The sequence below is a fragment of the Artibeus jamaicensis genome, unplaced genomic scaffold, assembly GCF_021234435.1.
Source record: "Artibeus jamaicensis isolate MK-2021 breed Jamaican fruit bat unplaced genomic scaffold, CSHL_Jam_final contig_3243, whole genome shotgun sequence".
NCBI lineage: Eukaryota > Metazoa > Chordata > Mammalia > Chiroptera > Phyllostomidae > Artibeus > Artibeus jamaicensis.
The window spans coordinates 1,165,262-1,187,633 of NW_026521766.1; the positions used below are offsets into that span (position 1 = coordinate 1,165,262).

The following is a 22,372-nucleotide window of genomic DNA, read 5'->3' on the forward strand; positions in this document are numbered from 1 at the left end:
CCAGAAGATCTGGGGGCTGTCGGTGAGTTTCAGTTTTCATCCATCCCTCCCCATGGCAGTTTCGTCCCTGCCTGCAGACTACAGGAGTCCAGGAACCAGAGGTACAAATGCAGCTGAGGGGGACTCAGAGAAGCCAGAGCAGAAAATTGAGGCAAGCACCGAAATTCTATTGCTACTTTGTGCATCGGCTGAGCCTCTAAAACATGGTATTTTGGGGGAAAAAATAAAGTTATGTGGTATTGCAACGTATTTAAGGGCAGGCTCTGTGAAGTAACTTTATCAGATATATATGGCCAAAAGTGTGCCCTGTTCAGTCTGGAATATTAAATTGAGTACAAATGAGGGGGAAAAGTTCAAAAATAGAACACATTAAAAGGCTAAAGGAAACAGGATTTTTTTCAACTCAAAGAGACGCAGCCTAACCCTTTTTTCTCAACAGGATGGTATCTACTGCAGAGGCACCGGCCTGTGGAGCACGGAGAAAGCAAGAATGAAGTAATGAAGAGCTCCACAAACACAGAAAAACTACTGACCTTGATTTTTGGAACTTTCTGGCAAACCAAATTTAAAATTACATATCTTTACTAATCAGACATAGCAACTGTGCATCATAGCTCCAACTTTTAACCCCTTAATTTCCACCACAGAACTGTTTGGGTTTTTTTACCTGTCTTTAAAAACAAAACAAAACAAAAAGCTACATAGTTTTATTTAGCTCCAAAAAAGATTCAGGTGCACAGGCAGCGACGGATCTCACAGGTGCACAGCTGTGTTTCCTCCTAACAACTAAATACAATCATTGCTGTGAACACAGCCTTTACCTTGAAATGTGAATGAGCACCAAAAGTAATTTTCTTAAACAAAAAACGGGGCCTAAAAACATGTGCTTAGGTGGAATTCTTGAACAGTAACCCGCCTGTTGATGGTGGACTTCGTTTAAAGCATCGCACAACAATGTGTGTTTACATCACCCTTTTATTTCGTAGTTAGAAATAATACAGTTCCACAGGGTAAATCATCAATAAATAACGATGTTTAATCATTAAACGTAAAAATCCCAACTCTTTGGCATCTGACAGGATTCTATTTCTTGTCAAACTAATGACTGTATAGATATAGTTAATCTTAGTGATCATTCGTCAGTACAATATGTTACAAAGGTGCAATTTACGTTAAAGTATCAACAGCTGGAAATTTGTAGCCCGCCAAGAAATTTGATGAACTCAGGAAGATACGGGCCAACTTCGCTGAGGTTCAATCACACAGTTTGCCTCAGTGAAAGCATAATAAATGTTGATTAGGAGTTCCTAGGGTTTTCTAATACTTATTCTGCTCTAAATAGTTTGCCATTCATTCTGGCTAAGAAAAGTCCCAACTGCACCAGGAATGGCCCACTGATTAATTAACAGGTGTTCTTATTTTATAAGCAAGATTGCTAACACCTAAGAAACTCACAGCCCCCAAAATAAAATTTAAAATAAGCAGTTCTATGCTGCCAGAAATGCCAATTCGGTTATAAATTGCACCTTCAATAGTCAAAAAAGAAGAAAAGAAATAGAAACTTTTACAAAAGGTAAGTTACATACATTTTTTTTCCAAAATATATTCAAGAATAGTTGAGCTGTATTTGTTACTAAAGCCAGGGCAATCTCTCTTTAGCAACAAATTAAACCAGTGCAATTGACATAAATTGTTAAGTAATCCAGGATTAACCCATTAAAACTGTAGAAGCCCCTTAGGCTCCTACACTAATCCTAGAAACTGGAATTTCAATGAGTGCTTGTGCTGCAAAAACTAAAACCTGGAATGACCCGATGCCATGCTGAATGGTATCACTTCATACTCAGATTAAGCATTCGATAGTAGAAATCATGAGTTCCTCTATTAAAGTTCCATCCACTTACAGAACATTCAGATGCAGACTGTATTATGCCTATAATTCACAACTAAAAGAATCTTTCCACTTTAAAGTTCCAGATGAATTTTAAATTAGAAAATAAGCTCAAAGGAAACGTTTTCAACTTATGAAAACTTCAGATTGGAAACTTTCTGTAAAAGCTTCCCCCCCACCTATTGTAAAATAAATACTTTGTATCCCAAATTTCATTTTATTAAGACACATGTTAATAACGCTATAAAGAAATATTTTACAGCCATAGAGATCAATACCTTTCCATGCGGAAATAAAAAATTCATTGCTCAATATTAGTATTGAGGCAAGTGAAGAAAGATTATTCTCCTGTCAATCTGAAATGTTATTTTTTTTCAGTGCAAAACCAGTTATAAAATATTTAAACATAATATTTAAAAATAAAAAGTGGTCCAATTCAGCAATGTTCAAGTTCTAAATTTCATAAAACAAATCATTACATACATTTCATAGTAAAATACAGAGATTAAAGAAGTACTTAAGTACTTAAGATATAAATTTCTAATGAATCATACCAAGTCAGCAACAACCAAGCAGAATAGCATTCCTGACTCCAGCGTGAGAATCCTAAAGATCTTACCGTACCAAAGCCTTTTTTCCTAGCTAAAAAGCTATACAAACTAATGGTCAACATTCTGTTTTCTTTGTAGTTGCGTGCTCTAGAGTGATTTCTCCCCAAGTACCTGCGATTTTACTTCTGTATTCAAAATTTGATCCGAACAATTTCTATGTTCCTGGAACACTTAGCTGATAGAACCATCTATAACGTGAAGAGTCCTGTACAGAGTACAACTGCGGGTGTTTCTAGCCAAGCACAGGCTGCCCTAAACTGGTTTACACACTCGGCAGGTCATTCATGTATTATTCCTAGCAAACACACGGTCCCCTCGCAGGGTTAGGTGTTGAAGCTGGTACTGTAGCACTTCTGTGTCAGCTGGCTCCTTGATGTTCATTTTATCTAGGTTGAGGTAGTCCAGAGATTTGGAGTGAGCCCTCTTACCTTTAAGAAGACAAAGAGGCAGAGGCCCATGGAGGGCCTTATAAGGTTCATAAGGTAAAGATTTAGTGCACTTGTCTCCTGAGCTGGGCATCCGCCTTCGCCTCCTGCCGTTGACAGCTGGAATCTCGTATGGCTGGTAGTACCTACTTCTGGTTTTATACAAACGAGAGGAACGCGCGAGTCCTGCATCCAGCTGTTTGGAGCGCAAGGAAGGCACGGCTTCTCCCTTACTCTCTTCACCTCCTGTGCACTTCTGGGCTAACTTCAGGAGTTCCTCACCAGTTGTGAAGCCAACCAAATAGTTGGAGTCCATGTGGAGGATCTGGTAGCCTGCCACAGTCCGGCGCATCGGCGAGCACGGTGTGCTGGAGCAGCGAGGCTTCTCTGCCTCTGCCCTTCCGGGGGAGCTGGCCTCGGCCACGGGCAAGGGCAGGGTGCTCAGGGTACTTCTGGACTCTCCATTAACATCTACTTCCATCTTAGCCACCAGTCTGCACACTCCTAAAAGTAGACAGACAGATTAGAAGGCTGCGGAGAGCAGAACAGTGGGCCAAGCTGGATAATTTTAGAAGGTTCGGGGATCATGAAATAACACTGGTCTGAAAAACAGCCCATGTACTGTTCATCTGCCTTTGAAAAGTTCCAGAGCAGAAATAAAGTGACTACTACTCCTTCTCTGCCTTCAGCCTTAAGTATGATTAACTGGTTCAGGTGGAAGAACCTACAAAACTTCTCTAAACACAGTGCTCCATTCAATCTCCCAAAGATTACTCCTTGATAAGATATGAAGCAAATCCAATACATACCTCAACATTAGGCAAATAAAAATAATTAACACAGTATCACAAGAATGCATAAAATCTCTCCAACATGAAAATTAAAATCTTTACACTTCCCAACATTTGACTTAAAGTAAGTCCTCAGCTCTTCCACCCTCAATTCTTTTCAATTGTGTTTAAGGACAAATAGTAAAAAGATAAAAGCTGATCCATTTCTGCAAAGATTCCAATTTAGGCCAAAGTAATTTTTCTTACAGTAGGAAGAAGTCTTAAGGGAAGGGGCCTCCAAACCTTGTCAACATTCCTCCTTCCATATTCCAATAAATCATGTGTAACACTAAATATATATAAAATTCCAGATGTTATTTTATTTGAACACTTAATCACCAAACAGACCATGTAAAACACTGCGCTTTTGAATAGTGTAGTAAATGGCAGGAGAATTAACAATACATACTAACATTATTCATTACAATGATCACACTGCAGTGTGAGGGAAACTCCAATGACAGGAAGTGCCACAAAGCATTGCCAGGTCCTTAGGAAGTTGTAGATAAATCAAACTTTGGAAAATAAAATATTACAGGAATCTGAGTAACAATACCATTTCCGAAAACATCATTTTATGTATCTCAGATTGCTAACCAAAATGTCAAGTAACAACTGATTTTAAGATGAAATATTTCTTGAAAAAGGCTACAATATTAAATAATGCTTATGAATCCTTTTGTTAAAAAAACCTTTTTCTGGCCCTGGCTGGTGTAGCTCAGTGGATTGAGCACGGGCCTGCGAACCAGAGTATCACGGTTCGATTCCCAGTCAGGGCACATGCCTGGGTTGCAGACCAGTTCCCAGCAGGGGACTCACGAGAGGCAACCACACATTGATGTTTCTCTCCCACTCTTTCTCCTTCCCTTCCCCTCTCTCTAAAAACAAATAAATAAAATTAAATTAAATTAAATTAAATTAAATTTTAAAAAAAACCTTTTTCTAATTGAGGTATTTCCTAAATTGGGGTATTCACTTAAAATCTGAGCAATTAGAAAGCTGAAGAAAAGCCATGCATAACCTTTTCCCTCCATTTGCATTGCTGTACTTCCATCATCAGGAAATAAATAACCCAGACTGAAGTTACCAGATGCCATCCTGTCCTCACTAGGGTCCACGTTTTTAGCATATCTGAAATTAACACTAATAATAATTCCTGAGATAAAACAACTGCTAAAGAGATCAACATAGTTTTACTCACTTTGTACTCTAAATCTTGGACTGTTTTAACTATAATTCAACCAAAATATCTTCGCCCCTCAACCCCTGTAGACTTAAAGTAATTGGCTTTATTTTATTTTATTAATGAAAAAATAAATTTGTACTTGCTTTTATAATCTATTTCTCTATGGAGACGATGGAAGCAGGTAGCCACCAGCTGTTTTGATGTGTTTACCGAAACCCGAAGATTTCTCATCTAATAAAATTTAGAAGGCCATACAAAGCTTCATCAAATTTTATGGTAAAGAAACAAATGTTTACTCTAAGCCAAATGACAAACTAATCCTTCCTTTCTCACTAATTCTGTTTTCCAGAAAGAGCACAAGAGAAGAGCTTATCCAAAGCCTACAACCTACGTAAGGGCAGGAAGTGATTCTGACAGTTTATTCTCAAAAGACACAAGGACACCCAGAAGAGGGTCAGTGAGGCCCAAATCACCAGGGCTGTGGAGGAAATGGGGCACACACAGTCCGGGAGCCCCACCCAGTAGAGTCACCCAGGTGGTGAGAATCAAGCAGCCAGTCACAGTAAGTGATGCGGTCCAGGTCTTTCCAAACCTGACAGTCCATGACAGTCCAAGGACTTCTACCAGCCAGCCACCTTACAGAACCCGCATTAGATATTCTATGAACTTCCTAAAATCCATGACTCACACCCTACCCTCCTGAACTGGGTAATAATTCAAACAGAAGCTAGGCTGAAAGTCATCTTTTTTTGCCTATAAGAGATAAAAATTGCTAAGCAAGTTAACAGTGTACAAAGTCACAGCACAAAAGTGTGGGCACAGGCATCTGTGGTTAACAGCATAAGTCATCAAAAATTTGTTTCCACACTAAGTCAATTCTGCTGCATCAAGGCAGACCATCAGGAATTCCTATCATCTCTAGGGGTGAAGGATAAAGAATAGTAGGATGCAAAGATTTGAAAGAAAGGGAAAAATATTATATATTAGCTAGAAAATTAGAAAAGTGGTGTGAGGCAATGTTTAAAGTCAAAATTTGATGCAACATGAACTAGACACCCCTGTTAGATGAGTAACCATCACTAGTTAAGTTTCCAGCAGCCAAGAGTATCATAAAACAGTATCACCGGGCGTCAGTAAAGTTAACCAACAGGATCTTCAGGCATCTACCTGATAGACAATGATTTAACCTACATACTTATCTAGATGTGGTTTAAGAGCTCTAGAAATCTCACCAAGCTGCCTAGTGTAAGAAACCTATACATAGTGGGATGACATGAACAACAGACTCCTGGAAGAAAACGCTACTTACCCAGAAAGTTAAAGAAACAAGCATTTCTCAAACCCTCTAACAACTATTTAAGTAACCAAGGTCAATACTCTGTGTAAAATTTCTGAATCAGTCTTGCTGCTCTAGAACGTAAAAATGCTCACTTTAGATATATTACATGTGCAGCTACTACCTGCTGAGTAATTCTAAGGGCTGAAAAATTGTTTACATTTTTTATCTATAAGGCATCAACATGTCTGCTCCAAACAATAGCACAGTTTCAAAACTAACAGATCTTTTTGGTGGCTTCATCGGACTCTGCAGTGTCTTGTTCATATGTACAAGAACATCTTCCAATCTTGACACTGAAGTAGGAAAGGTGCAATCAGAACTCCTAAAAATTGCTTAGGTTTTTTTTTTACATATTGCCTTTCTAAAGAATATCTACTGTGAGGCACTAAGAAAGCTGGGTGGAGGCTGGGCTTCATACGAGGGAAGCAACGACTGGCAAATATTTCATTTTTAGCTGAACGGAATGCTGACTAAGCAACATACCTTCCATTCTTCAATGTGACTGAAAACAAAACTTTTCATGCTGCTAAATTCCTGAGAATTTCCAGACTGAATTTAAATACTGGAGCAAGATCCTGAGAGCAGTTACTGAAACAACTTTCTCGGGTTACCTTTCTCATGGGCCAGGGTGGTATAGGTCCTGTCCTGCTGGAAGACAGAAGTTTAGATACTTTCTACTTCTGGAAATCTACCAAAAACGGTGGGGGGTGATACTTAAGACAATAAAGACTGAGTGGTCCCAAAGTCAACATATCTTGATATATGGGTGTCCAGTATTTTACACTGCAAAATTTCTTATTAAACATCACTCGTCAGGAATGAATGACTACAGCTGGGGATGGCCTGTGTTTAGCAGTAAATTCTTCATATTTACCCTGAAAAATCTGCTTGTGAGTTTGTTATTTTAATCAAACTTATCAAGAGTAAGCATTTTGTTTCAGATTCTGAAATAACCTTGTATCAAAAAAAGCATACTTCCAGGATAAATGATAGCAAAGCACTCTGGCGTAGAATGCAGGTCTGTACAGCGGGCACTGCTCCCACTGCATCCACAGGAACAAACAGGAACCGAGCAATCAGGTCCCATGCTAACTTCTGCGCTGCAGAACACTAAAAATCGGAAACCAGCAATACCCTATTGTTTTCATGAATGCCTTTCATATACAGTTTAAAGCAAAAATAAGGATTGGAAACAGAAAATAGAAAAACAGAAGCAGCAAAATTTCAGTGGACAGAAGAGTGAGTCTAAAACAGAAAATGCTAAGTGTAGAAAAGTCAACTTGTTGAACAATGCTTGTGAAACCGAGTTTCCTAAACAAGTACCAGGAACAAGTGACACCTACGGGTCTTCAACATCGAATTCGCTCACAGTCCACTCAGTAATAATGGCACTGACGTGTGTGTATAAAACAGGAAGAACCTGGCCGTGTTCACACGTACCACTACGTTTCTTTGTAATACGAGGGTTCAAACCAGACAACATGAAACGAGCAACACTACCATTTACCAGTAAAAAATGTACACAGAACACATTTAAAAACAATGGGTAAAGAATGCATTTGTGAATTTTGGCTGAAACTAAAGCAAACAGATCCAAACATCAATACACATGCACCAGGAACCTGATACACCAAGATGAGCACATTCAAAACAATGTGACCCGGACAGAAAGTGATCAGCTGTGAACACTCTCCAAGAGGCCAAACTTCCTACACATTTGGCAAAAGGGGCAACATTTTGAAAATATAACCTAAATGCCTTAGTTCCTTAGACCAGCTCTGAAAATAGCTATTAAGTTGCACAACTGCTAGACAAAGAATTCTTTTTTGAGAAGTACTGTTTTTTTTAAAATCAGGTTTATCAAAAAAAGTCACCCTCAGTAGTCAAAAAACTGCTCCATATGCTTGAACTGTTTTTAGAAACAGGCAGCAATATCACTTAAGAGAAAACATAACTGTCTAAATATATAGAACAAAAATGTCATCATGTGGACAGAATTCTTTTCAAGAGATATCTGAAACAAAAACCATTCAGAACAGGGCCATTCCTTGGGGAAAGACTTCTCCTGAGGACGGCTATTATCAGTTTAATGATATCAAGAACCATCAAATTTTAGTGCAAAATCATCTTGGAGTTCACCTACCTGGAACCTCCAATCATAGGCAAGGTGAACCTGAGGCCGCGAAGCAGGGGTTTACCCAGAGCCAGGCAGGCAGTTCCGGGTCTTCTGGCTCCAAGTTCAGGGCTCCTTTGAGTAAACCCTGCCATGTGGTTCCAAAGTTGTCTACACATTGACATCATCTAAGGAGCTTCCCAAAATACTGATGTTAGTGCTCTACTCCAGACTTGTGATTTAATTCATTTGACATGTACCCGGGGCTCTGAAATGTTTAAAAGATCCCCAGGTGATCCTAAGATGCAGACATGGCTGGGAGCTTGTCAGACAGAACTTATCTGACAGAAGAATTTCACCCCTGTAAGTTCCTGCCCTTTCTTTCTTTTTTTTTTTATGTCAGTAATCACAGTCATATCAGTGACCATCACCATTGGCTGCTTGCAACTGCTAACAACCTATCATCCCTAAGGCCTTCAAGTTTAACTGCTCTTAATACACTGTGGTCTTTTTTTTTAACTTGTTAAAACTGGATATAAAATAAAAATAAATCTGTGCTAAATGAATCAGGTTCCTTCATCTATATGCACTTTGGTATAGTTATTTTAGTTATTTAGAAGCCTCTGCCAGGTACAGCCACCACTTTGGAAAACAGTTTGAGAATTTCTTAAAAATTTAAAGAAATGCTTATTTAACCACCCATGCACCTTACTTGTAGATATTAACCTAGCAAACATGAAAATATACATTCACACAAAGACAAGAATGTGCATGTTTATAACAGCTTCATTCATAATCACCAAAAACTGGAAACAATGCAAATGTCCACCAAGAGGGAAATGGATCAACTGTGCTCTGTCCATACAATAAAATGCCACTTGGCAATGAAAAGGAGCAAACTAGGATTACAGTGAGTGACGGGAGCAGAGAGAAAATGCTACATACTGTGTGATTCCACTTACATGACACTCTGGAAAAGGCAAAACTACTGGGACAGAAATCAATCAGTGACTGCCAAGCCTAGGGTTGGGGGAAGGGGACAGACTGACTGCAAAGGGGTACAAAAGGGTTTTAGGGGATAAGGAAAATATTCTATATATTGGCTGCAGTGATCATTATACAACTGTATATATTTGTCAAAACTCATCAAACTCTATACCTTCTAAGGGTGAATTTACTGAATGTAAATTACACTTTAATAAATCTGACTTTAAAAACAAAAGAAGCTGTCACACATCTCCAAGTTTTTGATGGTCCTCTGAATTTTCTATTCCTGTAGCTGCAGGAATGTGTGTATCTGTATCTCTCCATATGCATATGTATACAGATGTACGATACATAGTTACAGCTATAGTTATGTAAGTAAACAGAAGGACTTTCTAGCAGAGCTGCAAAAGGGGAAATGAACCAACGTAAGAAGTAGTAAGGCCCTGACCAATGTGGCTGAGTTGGTTGGGTGTCATCCTGCAAAGTGAAAGGTCACTGGTTCCATTTCTAGTCAGGGCACACGCCTGGGTTGTGGGTTTGGTCCTCAATCAGGGTGCAGAGGTAACCAACCAATATTTCTTTCCCTCTCTTTTTCCCTTCCCCTCTCTAAAAATAAATAAATAAAATATTTTTTAAAAAGCAGAAGTTACCTGTCAATATAGCCTAGACAACCATTAAGATACCTTCTGATTCTGCGAATATACAATTTGAAGAATTTTAAAAATTGGAGGACCAAATTTTGTGCTTTATCTCAGTTGTATGAGTTAGTGACCCAGCTACATTCTTATTCTAAATCCTCTAAAAGTACTTTGTATTTATGATTTTCAAAGTTCTTGCTCTTCTCTATAAAACAAAATTTTAGTAAAGTTTCCATTTTTTCATGTTTTAAAATGCATTTTCATAAATTTGATAAGTTACAAATGCTTCACAAACAAAACTGTTTCCTCATCATCCCTTTGAATCATTCTACTACTGACTGATAATTTGAAAATCACTTATTACAAAACTACTTTTGTCAAGGATTATGACCATTCTAAATAGTTCCAAAAAGGACCTACAAAGATATTTGGCCAAGTACAATGTTCCACCAAAGCATGAACTCACACAAATGTAGTTTTTAAAACTCTAAAGAGATTATAAGATCATTACTAATTTTTCTCCCCTTTGAAGACTTGGAGCCACACGGACAACTGTGGCAGCACAGATACACAGATGACACACTGAAAAGAAGAGTTGGAGCCACACGAACAACTGCGGCAGCACAGATACACAGATGACACACTGAAAAGAAGACTTGGAGCCACATGCACAACTGTGGCAGCACAGATACACAGATGACACACTGAAAAGAAGACTTGGAGCCACACGAACAACTGCGGCAGCACAGATACACAGATGACACACTGAAAAGAAGACTTGGAGCCACATGCACAACTGTGGCAGCACAGATACACAGATGACACACTGAAAAGAAGAGTTGGAGCCACACGGACAACCGTGGCAGCACAGATACATAGATGACGCACTGAAAAGACCACCAGAGGAGAACAGCACTGCATACACCTAACAGTTTAAATCCCCAGTGCGATGAAAGGAACGTCTCACTTGCAGTGAACTGCTGTTCAACTGAGTGAAAATGATTTTCCTTTCTGTCACCTGTTCACCTTTCTTTATGTATGATAATATAGAACTAGAACTTTTTACAGATTACTTTGCCAATCTCTGGACAGCAATGTTTTTACTAAAATTTTCCCAAAATGAGAGCAACTATCTCTTCACTACTGTATTTTCTGATATTCCGTAAAGACATCCTTTATCTTACAGGAATAAAAAAAGGAAAATCTACTCACTCAAAAAGTTAAAAATTTCAAATATAATATTAGCATCTTGCAACAATTTCAGGCCTTGCCATTAAAAATGTCACCCTGGCTGGTGTGGCTCGGTGGATTGAGTGCCAGCCTTCAAAACCAGAGGGTGGCCAGGTTCGATTCCCAGTCAGGGCACAAGCCTGAGCTGTGAGCAAGGCCCCAACAGGGGGCGCATGAGAAGCAACCACGCACTGATATTTCCCTCCTTCTCTTTCTCCTACCCTTCCCCTCTCTCTAAAAATAAGTAAATAAAATCTTTTAAAAATTAAAATGTCATAACTGCAGTATACATATCTGAAATAACATACTGAGACTTTACATTTATCTGTTCATGCAGTCCTTACACACATTATGATATTATGTTCATACAACTGGTTAACAAGCAGAAAAAGCAAAATACAACTCACCAGACTAAATCCCAGAAGATGTCACTGTACAATTTCCAATGAGTCACAAGGGAACACAGGCATAATAATTTTTCTGCTCTACTCCGGATACTAAACATGAGATATAAAAATAAACCTTTAATTTAAAAAGTAACAACACTTATAAAGCAATTATATCAATGCTAACAGCAAAACAGGATGAAACTAGCAGGAGGTACTAATACCTATACTAATAAAAGTATAGGTTATATAGGATACCATAGTAATTAATTTAATTAATTTTGAACTTGTTCAGTTGAAGTAAACTGCAAACATTTTATCAGCTTGTTCTTCTATGTTCTGTTGCTTAAGCAGGTAGCTGGAGACTAGAAGTAGCTAACTGGGCTAAATCTTAGGGATTTAAATGTAGGTTCCACCACCCTAGTCCTATTCCCGGTTCAACAGACTCATAGTACCCTATAAAAAAATAACCATGAGGCTGGGTCAAAAGAACAGGTCCTACCTAGCCCGAGCTTGGCTAAGAACTTTGCCTCCTGACCTTGCAAAAGAGCGATCTTTAAATTGAGGACAACGGCATCCCTCCTGCCTCATATAGCTGTGTGAACCAAATGACATGTGGTAGGTGAACGAATGCGCTCTGCATGCTGCAAAGCCTTTTACGATGTGTGATGTTATTATGCAATTAATTCTTTGGTGTCTACTCATTTCAGCCATGAAATAGCAATAATAAAAATCCTTCATAAGACCTCTCTGAGGCAAATGATTAGAAGACTCTTGGAAAAACACTTTTTTTAAAAAAAAGGACAACTTGAAAAACACTCCTGTAGCATTATTTCAACCCCAATCCGTCTGACTACAAAGCCTACTGACACAATGCTTTATATATGAAACTTCATTACAGATTTGAAAGCAGAGAAGCCTTGAAGTAATTATCTAACTCTTGAACTGGAGCTGATGTGGAAGTTTAGGAAGTGGTTGGTAATTTAATAGTAAACAAAATGTAGTAACTGATTATCCCTATTAGGCCAGTGCCAAGCCAAAAATAGAATATAAACAGAGTCCTGGGGAGCCACCCAGGGCAAAATCAAGGTGCAGGAGCTCAGTTCCATTTCTCTTTTTTACTAATTTCTGATTCTTACTGTTTTTGTGTGTAACTGCCTGCTATCTATGCACAGGTGCTAAAAAGAAATGAAGATGGGGTAAAAGAAAAAAATTTTTTAACTGAAAGAACAAGACTGGAAGCTAATGAAAGAATATTCCTTCTTTTTTTTTTTAAAGATTTTATTTATTTATCTTTAGAGGGGAAGGGAAGGAGAGAGGGAGAGAAACATCAATGTATGGTTGCCTTTTGTGCGTCCCCTGCTGGGAACTGGCCTACAGGGAACCGGCCTGCAACCCAGGCATGTGCCCTGACTGGGAATCGAACTGAGATTGTCTGGTTCACAGGCGCATGCTCAATCCACTGAGCTACACCAGCCAGGGCAAGAATATTCCTTCTTAAGAGCTTGCCTATAAAGGAATCCAGTAGAAAAACTATAGTGACCTTATCTATCTCCCACCAGAAACAAAACATTGTAATACGAAAGTTCCAAAAATATATTTTTATAGTAACATTTTAGAATACTTTCAAAATCTATAAATCTGTTAACACTTGCAATTGATTCTGGCCAATGTTTTGAACATGAAGGCTTGGCAAGATATCAATGGATCTCCTCTCAAAAACAATCAGCAAGAAGGAAAAGAACTCCCATGAAATTCTTATAAGATGGACTAAATGCTGCTTGGAAAAACAAATTCAAATAAACAGAGCAAAGGCGACAGTACATAATGCTTCCAGCTATAAGCAGTTGAAACAAAAAGAAAACCCCGTGATATTATCCTCTAAGCTATAAAATAGGAAAAATTAAGCATGGTGAAGAGCTGTCCACAGGCCTCTGGATAAGGATACCATGAGTGACTAAGCAAAAGACACCCAACATTTGACTGTAAATAGGCTTCTACAAATAGAAAAGTTTGCAAACATGAACTAGCAAATGTGTCAAATTTCTCAGTCAAGATGACAGATATCATCGGAAGTAAACAAAAAGAATGTCCTTCAAAAGCAGAATGGCTACACATCTGCGGTCATAGCCACAAATGCTCGGGTATAATTAATTACAGATCCCCCTTTATGTCTCAAAAGTGTCCCAGTTTGGCAATTACATTGTTATCCTACTCACAAGTATATATAACAATGGAAAGGCAATGACGGAATGGAGCACCTTCTGCTTGCATGGTGGCTTCCCATATAGGTCTGAGGAGTATCGGTCTGGGTGAATCCACACAACCACTTAGTTATTCACTTACTCATGCAGTCATTCAACAATATTTCGAGTCTTATGCTGCAGCCATGTACACTCAGTGGGGCAAATACAAAAATTGAAGGCTGAGACCAGGTGAGAGGGACAGACAGACATGGAAATACACAAATCTAATAGACATAACAGTAAACCTGAATAGCACTGGGAACCTAAAGAAGTGAGTGATTTTCCCCAAAACATAGAAAGTTCCACTTGGAAACGGTTAAGCCTACGCAAAATCATTACATAAAAATGCCATAAAACTCAGGCTTCAGCTTAGATCTACTAACAAAACAGCAGTAAGAAAAGATTTAAAGAAATTTATCAGTTCCAAATCAGGTCATGAATATGACAGTCTGCACACAGTCCTTGTGAATTTTGGTAAATAAATCCCACTAACCATTAAAGATTATATTATGAAAAGCAAGATAAATTTTAATGCTAGCTCTCAAAACACAAAGAAAAATATGGAAACAAGTAGGACTTCTCAGAGTGGCTCTTCAAGGAGAGACCAATAATGAAAAACCACTTGAAAAAAGGTAAATTTTAAAGCTCCACTGAGACTAATGAAATATTTTGCAACCACTAGTCTCAAAGATTACTCTAAAAACACGATAAAAGTGCCAAAACATCTCTCAAGTAACAGAACACTGAACAGAAATAATAATGATTTAACAGCACACACAAAGAAAACAAAATGCTTAGCTGTGGATACATGTTCATCTTAGGGTTTCCTTTAAAATATTCTTGCTTTTTCTTAAAACTCATAAAAACTAAATCATCAATAGTTCTAAAGAAGAGTTTAGGTAGGGTGTGATTCTTCTGAATCCATCCTTGACCTTAAAAACAAATCATTAACCTCACCACACACTCCAACGTGGTAAGACAAGCCATAATGGGTTCAATAAAACAAAAATGTGTTTCTCTAATTGGTTCTTTTAATAGCAATTCCCTTAAAGTGCAGCATTCATTTTCTATTTCTGCTAGTAGAAATTAAAGCTAGATTATCAATGTCTTATCATTAGGTAAAATCATCCTTCTATCCATTTTAGAAAAAAATTCAGTTTCACCACAAATATGACTGAGGGTAACTACAACTGCAGGTCTACATGCAGTCTTTACAAGAAATTTGCCTCTTGGGAAGCATAACTGTAATGGGACAGGTACACAGAGTGGAACTGGCTAGACTTCCAGATGTAAGATTAAAACTAGGAACTTATTTTGGTAGACCAGTGACAAAATCAGAATTGTCTCTGGAAGAGAACAGCTGATTCCCACATCCCACCACCAGAGTATAAAAATCAGCAGAGAAATTTAAAGCCTGTATATAAAGTGTTTTTACTCCCACCACTCTACATACTTAAGGGCTAATATGTACAATACCTCTCCAAAGCACACAAAATTACACAGAGAAAGTAAACAAATTCACTAATTATATGTAAGGTCAATAAATATCCTATACCTTATACCCTGGAATAGATACTACTAAACAATCTCATTTTCAATTAAATAAACTGTCGACAAAAGCATATTCTATACATCAGTTTTTATTAAATCAAAGAGGTCTCTGTGCTCATTAATCCTTTTATACTTCATTTTGGTCATTTTATTAAGTTTATAATGCACACACAGGTACATAATAAAACACTGAGAAATCTGTGAAACATTCATTAAACATACCTGTGGGAGCATAAATCACAGTCTTGAATTAAAATACCAAAAGCACCTGCAATAATAACCAGTACCATATTTTTTTCTTTAAATAAACGGGGAAATAAACTTTGGGAAGAGGTCATTTCTCTCTCTCTAGTGTCTAGCCTGCTCTACAGGGTTAAAATCAAACCAACTAACAACTCTAAATTGTAGGATGGCTCATCTGAGAAAAAGAATGTAAAATGAAGAGTCCTAGTAACAGAAATGTTGTGCAAGAATTGTTCTTTCGGCTAGAAGTAGCAAGCACACTATAAAATGTTAATGCCTCCATTCTTCCAAATCCTCCAATGATTAAAAAGTTCTCAGACCCAGTTTTACCTGTGCATCACTGCCATCCACATACACACTCACCGTGTTCACTCCATACAAATGACTAACCCACTGGGTGCAAACTGGCGTGGGTAAGAAGTCAGGAGACCCTAAAGATGTGGAACACTTGCAAGGGGAAAAGGACGGGGTCATCATTCCTTTCGTGTATTCCCATCTCCTTTCTGGCAGAGATTTGCAGATTCCACCACTAGAGAGACTTTGGCAGCTTCACAATGCGGCCGCCTGCTCAAGGTCTGAGTGCCACCCTCCTGGAAACCCCTTTCCTCGCGTGTTCACCTGCCCCAAGGTCCACCCGCGGCAGGTGGGGCGAGGGCGCCCATAGCCAACAACTGCTGCTTTCGCTTCAGGCCAGCACCCGGCGCCAATCCACGCGCACACCCCTGGACAAGGCCGGCCGGCCGGCCTGCCTGCCCGCACCGCTAGCAGACCCGCAGCCCAGGGCAGCGGGCAGCCTCGCCCCCCACAGACTGCGGAGCGTCCAACCAGGGTTGAGGAGATAAGGCCGCTCGGGCTCACCCCGGGGTACTATCTGGCCCGGGCGGTCACACCCGGCGTGCGGTCCGACGTGCTGCCACAGCGCAGCAGGCCCCGGAAAGAGCTACTTCTCAATGGGGCCTCGAGGCCCGCTGCCCCGCGCAGCGGGCACGGCGGCAGAGCCGCGAGCGTGCGCGTCAACGCTCCCCGACTTCCGCGCCGCCGCACCCTGGGAGAGGCGCTGCGGTTCTCCGAGTGCCCGCAGCTTCTCGGCGAGCGCACGCAGCGCGCACACGGGGCGCATGCCCCCCGCACACTCACTCACACGCGCTGCACACTCAAGGCGTCTCCAGCCCCACCCCTGTGCCCAGGAACGCCAGGCTCACTGCACCCGGCAAGGGCCCCACCCAGTTCACTACGTCCCAGCCCCCTGCTCCGGTGTCCAGGGACCGGCTCCCTAAGGCCAGGGGTCACTGAGGCCGCCCATCCCGGCGGCTCTCTCTACTGGGGTTCACCCGCACACCGCGAGGGCTCCGCGCGCCTGGCCCCGACACGAGGCAGGGAGGAAGGGGCGGCGCCGCCACAGGGGCTGGCACCGGGAATCGGTTACTGGGGCACCCCCCCACCGCCACCCACCCGTCACCACCTTTCCCGCAGCACAAAAGGTTGCAGAGGAAACCACCGACCCCTTGCGACCTACCGGTGGCTCACAGCTCGCCGCCTCCGCCTGCTTGGGGCCGTGAAGCACGAGACAAGGGCGGGAGAGGCACAGGATTGCGGCACAGAGATCCGGGCAGAGGCCGCCAGCGGAGCCAGCCGGGTACCCGCTCCTCTCCCACCGCGCTCAGCGCCAGCTACCGCCGTGCGTAGTCCCCGCCTCCACCTCCTCCGCCCGCCTTCCCGCCCTCCTCCCACTGCTGCAGAGGCGCAGCCCGTCAGCGCCGAGCCCGCCTCCCGCGCCCAGCCCAGACACGGGGGAAGGGCGGCCCGGCGCTGAAGCGGCCTGGTGGAGTTGGCTGGCGGGGCGGATCTGCTGACTGAGGAGGGGAGGGAGCAGCGTGGGTAACACCCCCGCCTCCGCCCACACTCCGCACTCCGACCGAAGAGCCCGAAGAGCATCAGCTCACAGACCTGGCTGGCGACACTCAGGTTTCCCCCGTTAAGTGATGTGGTGATGCTTGTCATTTATGAGTCTCTGCTTAAAGGATTCAGAAGTCCGTGAAATTACAAATTATAAGATCAATCTTAGAAACGTGCTAAATATCTAGTGAAGGGGGTGGGGGTAAAATTCAAATCGATAGCAGTTGGATTATTTTTGAATCTTCGAATTTGATCTTTCCCATTCTTGTAAGAAATTGTTTTTCTTTAATCAAGATTTTCTATTCTCAATTCCTGTACCTCTCCTCCGCCAAACTCGTTAATAAACGGCAATAAGTATATTTACTGGTTTATTTAGTAGTCAGTATGTGCCAGACCTTTTACATGTATTTTCAAATTTACAATTTCCATCAATTCTGTAAGTTAGTGACCACTTATGATCCGTATTTTAAAGATGTTGGAAAGTTGAATTAAATTCCTCAAGGTCACACACCTAGTAAGTGGCTGAACTAGGTTTGAACTCCAGGCAGTGGCACCTTAGAATTGTTTATAAATGTTGCTAATTTCTGTTCCAGTCTCAATCCAAGAAAATTTGTTGTTGTTGTTATTTTTAACAAAGTGCTTTATCTAAACATAAAAGTCATAAACTTGCTGTAAATTAATACAAGTTTACACAAATATCACTTAAAACTTGTTCCACAATCTGTGTATGCTCCAGATAATATAAAAGCAAATAAATAAGTCTGAACACCCATACTTTGGAACATCAAGATGCCTGGAGGCTCCTTGTCTAGAAGACATTTTATATGAGCCTGTGTGCCCTAATATAAGGGAAGATAAAGAAGGATTTTTAAATTATTTATTTATTTATTTTTAGAGAGAGGGGAAGGAAGGGAGAAAAGGGGGTGAGAGAAATATCAATGTGTGGTTGCCTCTTCCATGCCCCCAGCCAAGGACCTGGCCCACAACCCAGGCATGCGCTCTAACTGGGAATCAAACCATCAACCCTTTGGTTCACAGACAGGCACTCAATCCACTGAGCAACACCAGCCCCAACAGGAAATGTTGACTAATCTCTAAAGAACAATTTTAGAAAACACGATTCACTTTTCCAACGTGATATGTGTGTAACTTCTCAAATATAGTACCTGATACAACATATGTATTGAATACATGAATGGAGTTTGGTTTTGCATTGGTAATTTAAGAGAACACACTGAAAGTTATTTTAGATTATAATCCATTTGACAAAGAGATTTGTTGTTCTTATGATCATTCTCATAAACCACCTCCAAAACATTGAATATTTTATATTCAGAAATTCACTTTTATTCTGTCCTGATTGTGTATGTGTGTGTGTGTTTGTGCGTGTGTGACCTTTTCAGAAGAATACCTTGTACTTGCCCTTTGCTCTGGAAGTTTGGGAGTGTTCTTTGGCCAAAAGTAATAAAGTTCTGCTTTGCCTTTAAGTTTATTAGGCACAGGGCTAGCCTTTTGAGAGGGCACTGTCTCCAAACTGCCTGTCTTCCTGGTGGTTCTCCATGCTCCCATTCTAGCCCTGACTCCTCACCCAATCAAAACTTCAGTCATTTCTTGAGTGTCACAAAGAGCACCCAATAAACCAGTTCACCAGGAGGTTAATGGCTGATAACAGCTTTATGTGTGGGCCCTCAGTGACATATCTATGCCACTAAAGACTATGAATGAGCACTCTCTTAATTAGGATCAGTTTTGGCTTACAAAGGCTGTGTCTGAGGGGTGTATGGGTGGTGGGATTAATGCAGAAGCTCTGCTTAGGGCTTTTCCATGTTTTATGAAGATCTATTCAATCTATTTTTTAATGCAATGCTTATAAAGAATTAGGAACAAGTATCAAATAATTCTTGTGACCTGAAATGCCTTCTGAATCTGGGGAGTCAGAAATTCCAGCTCACGTGCCCCTTGTGTAAGTTACATCTTTGCCTCAAGGCACCTTCCCACAAAATCACTTTAAAATAATGGTTTTCTGGGAAGGATTATACTTCTTGAAAACTTTTTCTTCTTCACCCCTTCCTCTTTGGCAACCATCAGCTGGTTCTCTATATCTATGAGTCTGTTTCTGTTTTGTTTTTTATTGCTGCATACTATTTCATTGTATATTTACCACATCTTCATTTGTCTGTTGATGGACACCTAGATTGCTTCCATATCTTGGCTATTACTAGTAGCCCTGCAATAAACATAAGGGTGCATATATCTTTTCAAGTTAGTGTTTTTTGTTTTCTTCAGATAAATATCCAAAAGTGGAATTTCTGAATCATATGGCAGCTCTATTTTTAATTTTTTGAGGAATCTCCATCCTGTTTTCCGTAGTGGCTGCACTAATTTATAATCCCACTGACAGTGTACAAGGGTTATGTTTTCTCCATATCTTTGCCAGCACTTGTTATTTGTTGATTTATTGATGATAGCCATTCTGACAAGTGTGAAATGATAATCTCATTGTGGTTTCAATTTGCGTTTCTCTGATGATTAGTGGTATTGAGCACTTTTTATATATCTGCTGGCCATCTCTCTGTCCTCTTGGGAGAACTGTCTGTCTAATCAGGTCCTCTGCCTTTTGACATAAATAGGTCACCTAGCAAACAGCCAGCTAGAGGGAACAAGATAGGTATACTTGATAACATAGTGAATGTAAAACAGAAACTACAAAGCCAGTTGTGCAAGAAATACCACATCTCTACCTTTTCTCTAAATGCACTTATTTTAAGCTGAGGCTAACCAGAAAAAAGATACTATTCTAAATACTTACGTAGAAAATTGGATGTAAGGAATTGATAACAGAGGCAATGGGAGAATTCAGAAGGTAAACAGCGGTTGGTGAAGTAATCCAGAAATTAGCAAGTGCAGCCCATAGCTGGAGAAATAAAGGGAGGAAGCAGGATTCCAGAAACCCAGGGACAGGCAGTATGGCCAACCTGGTGAGAGCTGCAGCACAGAGGAGAGACAGTCACTGCCAAGGCAGTCGTCTGTTGCAGGGAAAGAGAGAGTCCAGGGTAGATTCTCCTCTCCTCCTGCCCTCCAGGCTCCTGCCAGTGCCTTCCAGTAGCCAGACCTACACAGTAGCTGCCACAGAGCCAGGCAAACAGCCTGCTAGCCTGCAACATGGAAGTGAACAGAGAAAGAGCACAGAATGTGAATCTGAGGGCCCGTTTGCACATCAGCACAGAACAGCATTTTCTTTCACTTTCAAAGCATCAGTCTTTCATAAGGTTTTTCCCACTCCCTAGGGTAGGGTCAAAATACCAAGAGCATATGTCCTGCCAGGCCATGGGTAGGTGGTGATGATAGACAATAGGAGGAGGTCTTTTTGTTTTTATTTATCTGTCCACAGAGGTTTCTATTGTCCTTCCTCGGAGCTGCCGCCTACATCTACATGGTGCAGTGCATAACATGTCCATAGATGGGATGGTTCTGACCTACACTCTTGGTTGCTCCCTTCAGGTCTCTCCTGCTCCATCATCACACTTGGACCCGGAAAATATTTCTAAGGTCTGGGACCATCTTGCTAAGCCTCATTAGTCATTTATATTTAGAGTCCTTTATCAAATATAATGATATAGGTAGACTTAAAGTATAAGGATGAAAAATATATAACATGCAAACACTATTGTAAACAAAGCAAGAACAATGACATTAATATTAAATAAAGTAGACTTCCGAGCAAAGAAAATTACTAGAAATAGAAAAGGGTGTTATGTAATGATAAAATGGTCAATATACCCAAAAGACAAATGTGTATGTACCAAACAGCAGAGATATAAAACACAGGCTGATAGAACTGAACACAGAAATAGGCCAATATACAATTATAGTTGCACCCCTCTATTAACAATTGACAGAACACCTAGACAATAATCAGCAAGGATCTACAACACCATCAACCAAGAGGATACATACATATTTGACATCAATGGAGCACTCCTCCCAAGAACAGAAGAATGGACCATGTTTCAAATGCCCACAGGATATACACCAAGACTGACCACATTCTAGTTCATAAAACAAATCTCAACAAACTTAAAGGAGTTGAAATTATTCCAACTATAATGGAATCAAACTAGAAAAGAATAACAGAAAGATAACAGGAAAATGCCCAACACTTAGAACAAAGTAACAAACTTCTAAATAACCCATGAGTCAAGGAGGAAGTCTCAAGGGAATTCAAAATGTTTACTTAACTGAGTAAAAATGAAAATACAGCATGTCAAAATGTGTAGGGCACAGATAAAGCAGTGCTGACAAGGACTACTAAAGGTGTACATTAGAAAAGAGGGAGACCTCACATCAATAACCTAAGCTCCTATATCAGGAACCTAAAACAAGAGGAGCAAAATAAACCCAAAGCAAGCAGAAGGAAAGAAATAATAAAAACAAAAGAAAAAATCAATGAAATTGAAATAGAAAAACTGTAGGCAAATTTTTTTAAAAAACAGAGCTGTTTCTTGGAAAGGATCAATAAAATTGACAAACCCCTAGCAAAACTGACTAACTGCAAAAGGGAGAAGACCTAAATGACCAATATCAGGAATGAAACAGATGATGTCACAGGAAACCCTGAAGACATTTTAAAAAGGACACTAAGGAACTATTGTGAACAATGAACACTCATAACTTTTACAACTTACATAAAATTTTTAATTCCTTGGAAAATACAAACTATCATATATTATCTATAAATAATATGAACAGCCATGTAACTATTAAGAGAATTTAATTCATAATTTTAAAACATCCAAACAA

At 40.2% G+C, this 22,372-nt stretch overlaps 1 protein-coding gene across 6 annotated transcripts; it reads right to left on the reverse strand.

The window, feature by feature from the left end:
* Positions 1 to 957: 957 nt before the first annotated feature.
* On the reverse strand, positions 958 to 17,378 carry MACIR (macrophage immunometabolism regulator). 6 transcript variants are annotated; one of them, XM_053663657.1, is made up of 4 exons: positions 17,193 to 17,378; positions 11,658 to 11,747; positions 5,087 to 5,174; positions 958 to 3,431 (listed from the first exon to the last, which is right to left on the reverse strand). In XM_053663657.1, the coding sequence occupies exons 3-4, from the start codon at positions 5,172 to 5,174 to the stop codon at positions 2,785 to 2,787; spliced, it is 735 nt and encodes a 244-aa protein (XP_053519632.1). In that variant the 5' UTR covers positions 11,658 to 11,747; positions 17,193 to 17,378; the 3' UTR covers positions 958 to 2,784. The 6 variants fall into 6 exon arrangements, with proteins under 6 accessions (XP_053519632.1, XP_053519634.1, XP_053519635.1 ...); XM_053663659.1 differs by lacking the exon at positions 17,193 to 17,378 and adding an exon at positions 16,535 to 17,108; XM_053663660.1 differs by lacking the exon at positions 17,193 to 17,378 and adding an exon at positions 15,656 to 16,500.
* Positions 17,379 to 22,372: the final 4,994 nt, after the last annotated feature.